Here is a 14355-nt window from a genome sequence, read left to right on the forward strand (position 1 = left end):
ATTACAGTATGAAATGAGTCTAGTCCATATGACTTTAAGGATAGGAATGGGAGCATGGGAATACAGGAAGACAGTCTTAGGAGGTGACATTTGATTTATGACTTGGACAACATAAAGAAAATGGCCACAAGAGCTGGAGAATGAGAATTGCAAGGGAAAGAATTGGCAAGGAGAAAAGCATCAGAAATGAGTGACCTTGGCACATTGCTTTACCTCTCTGGGCCTCATTGTCATGATTTGTAGAACTAGACAGTTGCACTAAGCCCTAAGGAATCTGTCAGTTCCAGAATGCAAAGAAATAAAAACTTAGTTAACATAGGCAGCAGGGTCGAATGTTTTTGTTTGTTTTTATTTTTTTCCAGTTTAATTGATGTAATTGACATACAACATTGTATTAGGTTAAGGTGTATAACATACTGCTTTGATATGGATATATTGCAATGTTTGTTTTTGAAGATGGCAGCCCCTGGGAGTGTTTGAAACATTGGGAATAGGATAGAAACACTGAGAGGAAGAAGATGTTGGCAAGAGAAAAACATTTTTTGTCAAATGTAAGAAGATTCCAAATTAGTAGGAGGAGATAGAGTTTGAGGGAAAGCTTCTTATTTCTGATATTTCCTGTCTTGTGAAGGGTGCTTAATTACTGTAAAATTCTTGATCACTTTACTCCTTCCCTCTTAAAGGAGGTGGAGCGGGAAGAAGAAATCGAGCATGTTCTGTTCCTTTGAGTTCCTCCCTTTTGCTTTTAGGCCAGCAGTCCTGACCTTGGAGGGCTATTCTCCTTACTTCTCCAGGCCCTAATTCTTACCTGGAGAGGGTACCTTTTGTGGGAGCTTTGACCTGATCCAGTGTTTCCTGTGACCCTGGGGGTAAATCTATTGAATTTTGGGATTGAGTTTTCAGGTACCTTTGGCTCCCACACTAAACCATCTTCTCCAGTTTAACCTTCACCTGTAATAATAGTGATATTTTGGTATCCCTCTGCCATATCCTCATCTTATATTTCAGTGTGTTCAGAATTTGAGTGGGCAAGAAGAGTGCTATTCATTTGGCCCTTTCATACCCCAGAAGCTAGGATTCAAGGGGAAAGGAATTAGCTTTGGGGAGAAGGGATACTATTGTTTTCTTTGAGTCAAAAAGGAGAAGGCAATAGTTGTGAAGAACTACAGATACTTGAGCCATGAGGGAGTTTCAGAGATTTGAAATAATCTCAGTAAAGTGGGAGGCCAAATAGCCGAGAATGAGTCAGCAGGCATGGAACTGGAAAGTTAAAAGAAGAAAAGATTTAGAACTGCAGCTATGGGGAGTGTACTCAAGAATCCCTGGAAGAGAAGCAAATGATTCCAGTTAGGGTGACGAGGTGATGTTAACAGGCTTGGATGGATGGGATTCTCAGGCTGCCTTATTATCGGCCACCAGGGACAAAAGTGGTGACAACTGCTCTATAGAATACATTTTATTCTTAAATTATATTAATTTTTACAAGTAAATGAAAGGATCTATTAGGGTTAGACTATGAATTATTCTTTACATGACAAGTTCAATTGCTTTCATGCAGAAAAGAAAACACTCTGTCTTCCTCCCTTGGCCTATTGATTCTTCTAGAGCCCAGGCGAGTGCCAACTTCTTTATAAAGTAATCTCAAAATATTCTTTGCATCCCTGATTTCTCTCAGTTCCTATTACTTTTAAAGTCAAACTGTATATTGCCACATACAGTTTGGTGAAGGGTGGGAGAATAGAGAGTAAGGAAGGATTTCAGGAGGTGATTGCACTTGAACTGGGTGTGGAGACAGAATAGAATTTGGCAGGTGGCTATGGGAACACTCCAGGTATGGCCACTGCCTAGTCCAAAGAGCAGGTCATATTTAGGGACAGACTGTTGAGCAGGCCCTTTGGCTAGAGGACACGGATGCAAAGGGAGTATGGTCTCCGTGCCGGGAAAATAGCTTGAAACCAGATTGGACAAGGATGCAGGAAGCCAGGTTTTCCACCCCCCTCCCGCTTAGGGTAGGTAGGATTTTCCTGAGGAAGTAGCCTGTGGAGAGGTAGAAAATGAAAATTCAATAGGTTTGATTTCTGGAATGAGATTCTAAAAGGAAGGAAATAAGAGTCTAGTAGACAGGCAGATAAAATCTGAGGGGAAGTGAGGAGGAGTTAAACAGAATAAAAAGGGAGGGTTCAGTTTTACTTGAAAAGTCAAGCAAGCGATGTTTTGTAGTTGATACAAGAATACCTCCTGATATGTAGAAATACAAAGATTATTTTAAATATATCTACCCTGTCAGAGTTGTTATTTCTTTCCCCCGTTTTCATTTTTGGTAAAAGAATAAAAAATAAAGAACAGCATATGCTGAAAGAAATTAGGTACACAACAGGGACTGAAATAATTTCAAATAATTTTTCTTATAGCCGGATTGCTATTATAAAATAAGAATACATTTTGATTCAGAACTTTTATGAAGAACTTGAGCATTTTATTACAACATCTGTTTCTACATTTTAATTTCTCTTTTTCCTTTTATAGGTATTTGCATACTATTTTTTTTTCAAGTGAGAAGACCTTTTTGTTTGCCACAAGAAGGCTATTATCCAGAATGTTAATGGGTTTTCAGCTATTAAGATGTAATGATATACCTTGAGTATTTAACTATAAATTTGAAAAATCTCCATGAACAATCTCAAAGGAATACTTAGAATGCACTCCTGGTAAATTGGCTCATTTTCCTGTAATTTACTGGAAGTGCTGATATGAGAGCAGGCCTAATGTGAAAAGTACATTAATCCCTGGAGTTACATTTTATGTATTAAATTATTACTCTCAAAGAATAAAACGTATGAGGCCATTTAGCCTTCGTTCACATTTGTTACTTAGAATCACAGTAGAGAAACAATCACTTATCTTTGATGCACAAAATTAGAAATGATGCATTTAATATCTTTTAAAACAAGAGGCGCAGTGATGCTCAGTTATGCTTTTGCATAACAATTGCTCTTTCCCAGAACAAGGACTGTTCTAGTTAAGAGCAAGAATCTTCAGGCTTTGTGGAGGCCCCTTTCATTCCATTGGTAATTGAAATATTTTTAGAAACCCATAATGCAGCCTTCTTTGATGTCAGTCAGAAAGATTAGTCTGCCTTCTAGCCATGAGCTTCTACCACATTGGGGGATTATTTAAGGAAGGAGTCAGTTTGCTGAAGTGAAGCAGTGGTTGTAGGAACATTTAGGGTCTTGTTTGGAATTTTGTCTAATGGTGTTTTTCTTCTTTGCCAGGGGACTGAAAGAGCCATAATTATGACATCAGGTGTTTTTTTGGTAAGCGGCCATTTATGATTCCGGAAGATTAAGGCAGCTAGGAAGCCCCTTCTGAGATTTTAACAAAGCTCTCGAACAACAACCAACGCCATGGACACAAAGCTGGACCCTTCCCGGGATGACCTACCTCTCATGGCCAACACCAGCCACATACTTGTGAAGCACTATGTACTGGATTTAGATGTGGACTTTGAAAGTCAAATCATCGAGGGCACCATAGTGCTTTTCTTTGAGTCTGGAAACAGATTCCAGAAACAGAGTGGGTCCACCAAGGAACCCTGCCGATCAGAGTCAAACGAAGCCTGCAGATTTAGGATGCCTGAACCCTGCCATAGTCCTGTGACAGATACAAGGACCTTCTCCTCTAAAACAAGATCTAATGATTTTACAATCTGTGGTAAAGGTGAAAAAGATACTTCTGGTAAAGATGGTAACCATGACAACTGGGAACAGGCTTCTGGGATTTCTAGCTCAAAGTACTGCTGTGACACAGGGAATCATGGGAGTGAGGATTTTTTGCTAGTGTTGGACTGCTGTGATTTATCTGTGTTAAAGGTTGAGGAGGTGGATGTTGCTGCTGTGCCAGGTATTGAAAAATTGACAAGGTCTCCCAAGCTCACAGTTGTTTCTGAGGAGCTCAGGAATCAGATTGTGTGTGAACTTGTGACTCTGCCTGCAGATCGTTGGAGGGAGCAGTTAGACTATTATGCTCGTTGCAGCCAGGCTCCTGGCTGTGGGGAACTCCTGTTTGACACTGACACTTGGAGCTTGCAGATCAGGAAGACAGGGGCTCAGACAGCTACTGACTTTCCTCACGCCATAAGGATACGGTACAGCACCAAACCCCAGGGGCGATCAGTTACCTGGACCTCAGACCAGAGTGGCAGGTAGGTTATCTGGGCGCCCCACAGCCCCCTGCCCGTTCATCTCACACACTGGGAGAGGAGCCTTTGCAGGGACACTCTCAGGAGACAGTCTCTGCAAAGATGCTCCTCTTTATTCTGTGGCATTACCCATCTAGCCTCAAATCCCTAGACCCACGGTGAAGCAGGTAAATTCCCAGGCATGCTCAACTCTTAATGGGATTATTTCCCTTAAGTCAGGATGAAAAGATTACCTTATTAAGCCCCTGTATTTCTGAGTTAGGAGATTGAAAGGCAAGCCTAATGATTAAATCCCGAGCCTACCTCTCTGTTGGGATCTCTGCTGGCGACTTGAGTGCTGTAGATGGAAGCGATATGTGGCTCTGAGCAAATACTTTCTCAAAGTTCCTTCAGATTCCCCCTGAGGGAACAAACTGCCGCCAAGCTTTGTTGGTGTGAGGCCTGCTAAAGTGGTTCCAAATAACGCCAGCTCTGCTTGGGGACTTTTCTTACTGTACCTGTGTCTTGGCAGCTGTGCCTCCCAGACTGTCAGTTGTCAGGTAGCGTGAACCCCCACAACACTGGAATGGTGTGTTTTTGTGGGGTGTGGCGGTCCTGCTGAGACTGCACACTTGCTCCTTTGGCGCTAATTCTTCATATTTGACACCAGGAGCCTCTGGGTTTTTCGTGTGGAGAGAAGGAATTGATGAAGCATCAATTTCCAAGGGCACGTTAGGTTAGGCAGCCATTTGTTCTGTTCTTCTTGCCCTTCCTCCCACAATTGTTCGAGGTTTTTAGAATTTAAGGATTTTTAAATCAAACTTTTTTGATTCCTCATTATTTTACTTATGTCTTTGTGCTAATGTACTGCAAATCGATAGGAATGCTGATCTCCATGATCTTGTTTTGAGCGCCTTCTTTTATGGCATCAGACTCCCTTGACAGAAGTGGTCGTCTCTGGAAATTGCTTAGATCTCTTCCCTAACCCCCTTCCCCCTCAAACCTTTTAGATTTGCTTTTTTTAAAGCATCACTTTAATTTTGGGCTCTAATTATCCTATTCCTTGCCTCCAATCTTACCTCTCTGCTCTGGTCTCCCACTCTACTTACAATGAGTTCAGTTCTTGTCTTATTTCTGTTGGAGTCTGAGACAGTCTTTGGGAAATTGCAGGGTTGGTACAAACTTACACCAGTACAAAAGCATACTGATTTATGTATAGAATAACTTATTGGATATTCTTGGGAAACCAGGAGAGAAAGAAACAAGTGTTCTTTCTTTTTTTTTTTTTTTTCTTTTTTAAGTTTATTTATTTATTTTGAGACAGAGGGAGAGCGCCAGCAGGGGAAGGGCAGGGAGAGAGGGAGAGAAAGAATCCCAAGCAGGCTCCATGCTGTCAGTACAGGGCCTGACGCGGGGCTCAATCTCACAAACCGGGAGGTCGTGACCTGAGGAGAAATCAAAAGCTGGACACTTAACTGACTGAGCCACCCAGGCTCAAAGAAACAGGTGTTCTAATTGTATCTTTAAAATTTTTTGAAATTATTAAGGATAGGGTTTTCAATGAGATTTAACAACATATGGTCTCTGAATACTTGATTAGGAAATCGGTTTTTAATACTCCTAGATATTTCATTTTTGAAATAAAATAATGGGGAAGAAGAATCTATTAATAGTAATTGGAAGAAATATTCATTAATGGCCTCACACATGGCTTCCTTCTCAGTGCTCACTACACAGAAAGAGATTAGATTTTTGAATTACGTTCCATGTCAGGTGTGAATTACGTATGGATAAATGCTGCTTTCTGTAAAGGAACTGAAGGGGTGCTTGGGCACATCTTGTTCCTGCAAAGGTTGTCTTGGCAAATTTACTTGTAATGTTTCCTCTTCTGATAATTCAATAAAATGCATGATCATAGCAGGAGTTTAAACTGTATCCTTGGAAATTTGTGATTATGTGTTAGTAAATAAATGGCATTTATGCAGCCTTACGAGGATAATAAATTTTGTTTTAAAAAAGAAATCCTCAAAAGATGTTTCCTCTCCCTTTTGTCCTTTTTTGGGGTAATTTATGGCCACTAAATCTTTTTAAACTCTCCCACATGCTTAAGAATAAATCTAGGTGTATATTGGTAACTGTTTGGATAGTTTAAGGACTTTAAAATGCCTAAGGATCCCAGGTTGCTAGACAGAAAAAATTCCTCAGTGATAAGAAGTTAATCATCATCAGGGTTACTAGGCTTTATGAATACGATTGTGTGAAAATAGAAAATTTTACTATTGTATGAAAAATATAATTGGGTAGAGCTTATTTTCTCCAAGGCATAGAGTCTGCTTTTATTAAAACTAACATTTTATCCTTGAGTGGCAGAATACTATCTGCATACCTACCATAAATTCTTAGTCCTGGATAAGAAATGTTTTATTCTCATTTTACAATTAGGAAAATTGGATAAAGTTACTGAAAGCTCCTAGAAAAATCCATGTTTCAATTATAAGAGGGAACTATGTTTCTTACTTTTGATCTTTACCATGTCCATTTTTATGTGCAAAGATTTCAATATGTTTAAAAAATAATTACATTAGTTTTCAATAAATTTCTATTTTTAATCAGTAGAAACTTAAGAAAATCTCTAAATTGTTAATACCTTCCCTTTTGAGTTCCATCAGTACCTTCTCCCCTTGTCACGCTCCCCCTGCCCCATGTTGAAAATAAAACTTAAATTATTTAATTTGATAATATATAAATAATTATCATTTAGGAGATCAGAGGATCCCAGGCTGGAATGCACATTGTGACCAAACAATCTAACTGTATTAAAAATGTATGAAACAACCTCGCTGGCAGGGGTTGGGGGAGAAGGTGCTGACCTGTCACTTTGGAAATGAGGGGAGTCTGTAAAACTAAAGGCAAAAGGCAGTGCACCTCAGTACTGTGCTGTAGTTGATTAAGGTATTTCCCATGGGGATACAGGTTAACAAGTCCAGGACCACTATACATGTCTACTGGAATTGAGCAATTCAGTCAGTTATGTAAACCTGGGAACCAGGTTTCCTACTTTTGAAGTGGGAGGTTACAGAGAGCCAGGGGAGGACCCTAGAATGATCTATGTGCTGATAGATTAGAATTGGAGGCATCACTGTAAACTTATGTTTGGCTTAAGAGGGATACAGATGGTTGTATGTAGAAATACTGTAATTATAAGTAGGTGTTTTCCAAGGGTTAGCATGAAAGCATAAATTTCCTTGCTTGTCAGCCAAGAGGGTCTAAAAGCACAGTGCCTGGATCTTGGTTTTTACCATTCTCCAGTAAGGAAACCAGGGCTTCTTGGAGGAATGGCTAGGACTGGAGGAAATAGACAAGATGAGCCCTGGACACCTTGTAGTGCCAGAAAATAAGGAAGTGCTCAAACAGCAGCAGTAGTAGCCTGCAATTGCGAGTATATGCCCAAGGTCCAAGGAGCCATCTGAAAGAACTCCTAATGAACAAAGCTGGGCAACAATGTAAAATAGTTTTGGATGATGACCTAAAGTATAAAATAAATATTCATGAGTTCACATTGATATAAATATTTGAATAAACAAATGGAGGCGAACAGACAAATCTAAGGTATAGAAGTTGTCCAAATTATGTAGATACTCTATCCTCAAGGAGATGGAACATAACTCCTGGCTCCTTACCAAGTATGGACTGAGAAAAATGAGTAACTTTACATTAGAAAAACCTGACAATCATGACCTGTCAGTGAGGAGGTCAAAATTAACATCAGTAGTGATGAGTCATGTTGATAGTGTGTACCCTTGGTATGATGTGATGAAATGACATCTTTGTGATTGTCCTCCCTCCAAACCCATCATCCCAATGGAACCAAGAGAAAAACGTCAGATAAATCCCAGTTGAGGGACATTCAAAAAATACCCAACCTGTACTCCTCAAAACTCTCAGGGCTAACATAAACAAAGAAAAGAAAGTCTTAAACTGTCACAGTCCAGAGGAGCCTAAGGAGACATGAAGGAGATAAAAATAGTATATCCTGGAACAGAAAAAGGATATTAGGGAGAACCAAGGAAATCTGAATAAAATACAGACTTTAGTTAATAATGTATCAATATTGGTTTATCAGTTGTGACAAATATACTAACGGAAAATGTTAATAAAAGTGAGTATGGGGTAAATGGGAAATCTATGTATTATCTTTTGCACTTGTAAAAATAAATCTAAACCTGATCTAAAATAATGTTTATTAAAAAAATAAACTACAAATTTGGAAAGCAGTCACCATCTTTATACCTTAAAACCTCCTTTTTGTAAGGGAGATTTTTATCAAGTGACCGTGTTTTCTGGGGAACTGAAAATGTATTTGAAGCTATAATAGAGTATTTCTTCCAATAGTTTTCAGTAATTTCTTCTTCCCCATTATTATTCTAGTTCTAAAGTGAGATATCTGGGGGTGCCTATGTGGCTCGGTTGATTAAGTATCCGACTTCCGCTCAGGTCATGATCTCACCACTCGTGAGTTGGAGCCCTGTGTCAGGTTCTCTGCTGACATCTTAGAGCCTGGAACCTGCTTCAGATTCTGTGTCTCTATCTCTCTCCCCTTCCCCCACTCATGCGTTGTCTCTCTCTCTCTCTCTGTCTCTCTCTCTCAAAAGTGAATAAACATTTAAAAACATTTTAAAAAAATAAAGTGAGATATCTGGTAGTGTGAAAGCTACAGTTTCCTACCGAGGTTTAGCCATTGTGGGATTATGGAAGATCTTGAACTGAAATGCTCTTTCTTGCCTCAGTCATTACAGGTGACATTTAAAAAGGACTGCCAAAACAAACATGTATGTAACAATTTGATACAACATGCTTCTTGAAAACCCTGTTTACGTTTTGTAGTGTGAATGTGTGTGCCCTCTCAAACTATTTTGAAGAACTATTTCAGAACAGGGACTGAGTCAAGAATGTGTTAAGGAGTTATTGTTAAGCTGGGAAGGAAGGGGACTTAATATCTTTTTGGTTCTAGATCCCTAGTATACCTAAGAAAAAAACTTTTAGAAATGAAAATCTTTAAGGGTGGTGCCTGGCTGGCTCAGTTGGTTAAGTGTCAGACTCTTGATTTCAGGTCAGGTCATGATCCCATGGCCATGAGATCAAGCCTGAGTCTGCTTAAGATTCATTCTCTCTCTCTCTCTCTGCCTCTCCCCTCTAGACCTCTGCCCCTCCCCTGCTGGAGCGCGTGCATGCTCTCTCTCTCTCAAAAAAAAAAAAAAAAAAAAAAAAAAGTCTTAAAAAAAAAAATAAAGAAGGGGTGCCTGGGTGGCTCAGTCAGTTAAGCATCTGACTCTGGATTTCAGCTCAGGTCATGATCTCACAATTTCTTGAGTTCGAGCTCTACATGGGCTCAGTGCTGACAGTGTGGAGCCTGCTTGAGATTCTCCCTCTTTCTCTGCCCCTTCCCCACTGCACTCTCTCTGTCTCTCTCAAAATAAATAAATAAATTTAAGGGAAAAAAAAGAAATGGAAATCTTTAATTCAAAGTTTATGTACGTTTCCATTTACTTTTCTTTTCCACTGAATAAAATGTTATTTAAAACCAAAGCATTCTCTCTGGTAACCCATTCTCTTTTCCCTTAGGATCATTATAATAGTCGTGGAACCAGCCAAGTGGTGTAGATAATCTGGGTTTAAGCTGATGACATCACTGAACAGGAGTTGGAGTTGAAATTCAGTTAAATATAGGAAATTTATTTTTAAAGCCCCACTTACTTGGATCATCGTTAAAGATAAGGAAACTGATTAGGAAAATACACTATAATTTAAAGTAATATTAAAAGTTTTTAATTCCTTACATCACTATGATGTTGTTTTAGACAAGACCAGAATGAAGTTGGCAAGATACTAAAGAGAATAATTTTTTTCAATTATGTTTATTATTTAGCTATTGGACCAAGGAAAATGTAGACTTCAGGAGTATTTTTAGTTTGATATCCAAACCAGATGTTAAAACATGTTTCCCCTCCCCCACTGAAGTAGTTTCATTGTTTAATATCTCACTATAAAGGAAAGATTTAAGAGAATTGAGCAGATCTTTTGGAAGAGATTTCAGGTCTGAAAGAACATTTCTACAGCTAATCCTTTTTTTTTCTTGCTTGCTTCAAGAAACCAATACAAAATTCATGAGGACTGAGGTAGGGATGCACAATAATGCTGTGATACCATTGTAAGAGGAGGAAGTGATAGTCCCAAACTTAAAAGTTTGCAAGCGTTCTACTCTAGCCTCTTTCTCCCCTTGCTGACATTCTAGATCTATCTCTGTTTCCTAGAATCCCAGGAGAAAAGGCAAGGATGGACTGTCTTAATTTACAAAAGTAACCCAAATGACTAACCAACCAAACAGAAAAACCCTGAATAACCAAACATCAGTAGAAAATAACAAATCACAATGACCTATACCAAAGAGCATAGTATGTTGGAAAGAAGCTGGAAAGTGAGAGCCAGGAGACCTGAGGACTTGTCCCTTGTCCGAGCTGTGCTGCCCATTAGCTGTTTGACTTCAGATAAGGCATTTTACTTCCCTGGAGCTTAATTTTCTCATGTGCTAAAAAGAGATTTCATTGTAGGATCTCCAGATGAGACTTCCAGATGAGAAATACTGTCTTTGCCTTTATAAACAACTTGCCTATTCTGTACCCAAAACACTTGTGCTGAAAAGTGGGGAGTTTCTGACTCAAAGCCACTTCCATTCAGTCCAGTTCATTTTGTACACAAAATCTGAGTCAAAGTAGCATTCTCCTTGTACCTGCCACATGTCCAGTATGATTGATGGATCCTGGTTTCAGTAATTATGCCATGAAGGAGAATATAATGAGGAAGGTGTGTGTGGAGAGTTGAGGGGAGAGAGTGAGTCATAGTTGACATTTCCTATTTTAGTAGTTCGGTGCTTGGTTTTTGTGGCACAAGAAAGCAAGAGGGTTGCTTGCCTATAACTTGGGTTTAAGGAGAACATGGAGTCTTACAAAAGATCAGGTGCTGGAAAGGGAAGAGATGGTAATGAACTGAAAGAGGCCTGATGACTTTGTCACCCTGGCAAGTTTATGAAAGAATCCGACCCACCGGCACTGTTAACATCTGCGGCCCCCTAGCCTCCAGTGACCAGATCAGTATCTCATTATGGGAAAACACCCCAATAAGCTACACTCATGGCAGCTTCAAGCTCATCACCTCCTGCCTGCTTCTCCTGAAGCAGCCCTCTCCCCAGTCACTGAACCAAGTCTCTGAAAACAGGTGATTTTATGGAAAGCGGTGGAATTTGAAATGTTATTTAAAATAAGAATAACCCCCTTTTCACACTGACTGCAAAAAGACAAATCATATAATCATCACCTGAAGAAAAAGAAAATATGTGGTTTGAATCAATCCCCTTCAAGTGTTCTTTCTATCTAGAAGTTTATCTTCTGTCTATAAGGTGGCTCCTTAAGACAATGAGCAAGCATGGGAGTGTTTGCCGACCTCTTACCTTGGAAGGCATAGGTCATAGTCCATTGGGCTACTATAACAAGATGCCACAAATTTATTTCCTACTGTTCTGGAGGCTGGGAGTCCAAGATCAGGGTGCCAGTGTGGTCAGGTTCTGATGAAGGCACTCTTCTGGGTTGCAGACTGCTGATTTCTAGCATGGGGGAAGGGGCTTAGGAGCTAATGGTATCCGTCATGTTCATGCAATCCTTGTCCTCATGTGACCTAAGCACCTCCCAAAGGCCCCACCTTATAATCCCATCAGTCACATTGGGCATTAGGATTTCAACATAGGAATTTGAGGGGACACATTCAGCCCATAGCAGCATAGTGTGTCTCACCCTTGTTTGACCACTCCACGAACACAAACGTGTCAAACTGAAGTAGTAGCCATTCTGACAAGTTCTTCCTCCACTTAGAAGTTCTCTTTTATTTATTTATTTATTTATTTATTTATTTATTTTATTTTTTAACGTTTATGTATTTTTGAGAGACAGAGAGTGACAGACAACGAGCAGGGGGAGGGGCAGAGAGAGGGAGACACAGAATCTGAAGGAGGCTCTGGGCTCCCAGCTGTCAGCACAGAGCCTGACGTGGGGCTCGAACCCACAAACTGTGAGATCATGACCTGAGCAAAGTCAGATGCCCAACCAACTGAGCCACCCAGGCACCCCCAACTTAGAAGCTCTTTAATGGCAGCAAGTCATGGGGCCGCTCTTACGCTGTCTTACCCTGTTCTTTTTCTGATTTTCAGTGTCTTCCTCCACATTCCCACAACTCCTGTGCAGTTAACTGAGCTCTCCAGGAAGTCTTTCATTGGGTGGCTATCCCAGGGCATGTGGGATGAGCCCTGGTGTGGGAGAATTTTCCTTTGCGTGCTAGAAGGAATTTTTCAGTCTGGAAATAATGAAGTTCTAAGCATTGGAGACTGGCGCCTGCACATCTGTCCCGTGAGCGTTTTAGCAACATGGCCGAGGTGCAAGGCTGTGCATGTTGAATAAACACAGCTGCATTTATTTCTGTGATTACACATCCAGATAGCTGCATAGCATGTTTATAAATGCACATAGATTTTCCTCCCCTCTTGGAGCACCAGGGGTGGGGGACAGGAAATCAGTTGTCTGTAGTTCTTGTTTGTAGGTGTGCATGATGGGAGCCATCTTTACTCTTGAATCACTATGTGGGGAGTAAGATTTTCATGATTCAGTGAAGTCCCTACATTCCTTATTCTCCACTTTTTGTTGGATGCCCCAAATTCCACCATTAGAGTTTTATCCAGAGGTTAAAGTTTTCATCTCTGTTAAAATATAGTTACTTAACTTTAAATTGTATTAGATATTTGCACTAGGGCATGTGACATGCATAAGGATACCAGGTTGTAAAAGCTCAAAGCGCCATTGCTTATAAAGTCCCTGGTGCTTGGTTTGGGCATGTTGGGAAGGAAGGAGAGAGGCTGCAACTGAGAAAGAAGAAAAGGCCAAGAAAGGAGGAGGCTGAGAGCACGAAGATAATCTGCGATTTCAAGAAATTTTGCCTAGGACCTCCCTCTTTGGTGATTATTTTCCTATTGGCGAAAACATTCCAATAAGAAAGCAATGGTGTCTTCTATTAGACGTGGCTATATTTATGGATGGGGCTTCTACACTTTCAGAGTTACTGCTCTGGAGACCAAGGGGAAAGTGTGGTGTTTCTCCTAATCAGATGGTGCGGGGGGGGGGGTCCCCAAATGTGGGGCGTCCTGATAGGGTGGGGGCAGGCAGCATGGGCAGTGAAAGAATTCACCAAAGGCAGAGCAAGGGAGATAGAAGTTTACTGAATACACTGCAAGGGAGCCCAAGGGAGGACAGCAAAGGACAGACTGTCTGCATCAAGGCTGTGGTTGGGGCTGTTTTTAAGGGGGAAGGTGAGGACATAATGGGGACATAAGGAATTTTCCCCTTTTTTCGTACCTGCGCCTGGTTGTAAGTAGCTCATAAGTCAGTTGGGGCCTGTGGATATTTTGAGGTTTGTCACCTGATGAGCTAGGTGGTTGCCGTGGGCCCTTTTGCCTTCCTCTCCATTCCATTACTGAAGCCTGTTGCCTAAAAGTGGCCTCTACAGAAAATAGAAAACACATAGATTAAAGAAAAAAAATGTTTAATGTTTATTTTTGAGAGAGAGAGAGAGCAGGGAAGGGGCAGAGAGAGAGGAAGACACAGAATCCCAAGCAGGCTCTGTGCTGTTGGCGTAGAGCCTGATGCGGGGCTTGATCCCGTAAACTGTGAGATCATGACCTGAGCTGAAGTTGGGCGCTCAACTGACTGAGCCACCCAGGCGCCCCTAAAACACATCGATTCTAGCAGCAAGGATGCCCCCGCCCCCATGTAAAGAGAAGGTTGCAGAAGAGGATTGTGAGGACAGTGGGGGGGGGGGGGGGCGGGAGGCAAGAGCTTTCTGGGGACCTGGCTGCGTAACTAATCTCCTTGATGGGAGAGTCCTGGAACCCAGTGACAATAGGACAGAAAGAGCCTTCAAGAGGATGCCAGGGAGGTCAAGACAGAATTCTAGAATAAAGTATCTAGAACTAGACCATTTAGAGGATAAATAATGGAGAATGGGAGAAGAAAGAATGGTGATAACAGTGCTTTTTAAAAATCCAGCCAATGGAAGGATTTCCTTCCCCACACACTCCCTGA

General features: G+C 40.8%; 1 protein-coding gene across 11 annotated transcripts in view; it reads left to right on the top strand.

Moving 5' to 3' along the window:
- The window catches only part of LOC122204446 (aminopeptidase O (putative)), a 342257-nt gene that overhangs the window by 32842 nt on the left and 295060 nt on the right, over positions 1-14355 (top strand). For all 11 annotated transcript variants that reach the window (XR_006195667.1, XR_006195669.1, XR_006195668.1 and 8 more), the window contains exon 2: positions 3273-4201. Coding sequence is in view for 8 of the 11 variants with exons in the window: in XM_042911920.1 (XP_042767854.1) it covers positions 3405-4201 (797 nt within the window). In the remaining 3 variants the exon portion in view is untranslated. The remainder of the gene's footprint in view (positions 1-3272; positions 4202-14355) is intronic.

The sequence above is a fragment of the Panthera leo genome, chromosome D4, assembly GCF_018350215.1.
Source record: "Panthera leo isolate Ple1 chromosome D4, P.leo_Ple1_pat1.1, whole genome shotgun sequence".
In the NCBI taxonomy this organism is placed as follows: Eukaryota; Metazoa; Chordata; class Mammalia; order Carnivora; family Felidae; genus Panthera; species Panthera leo.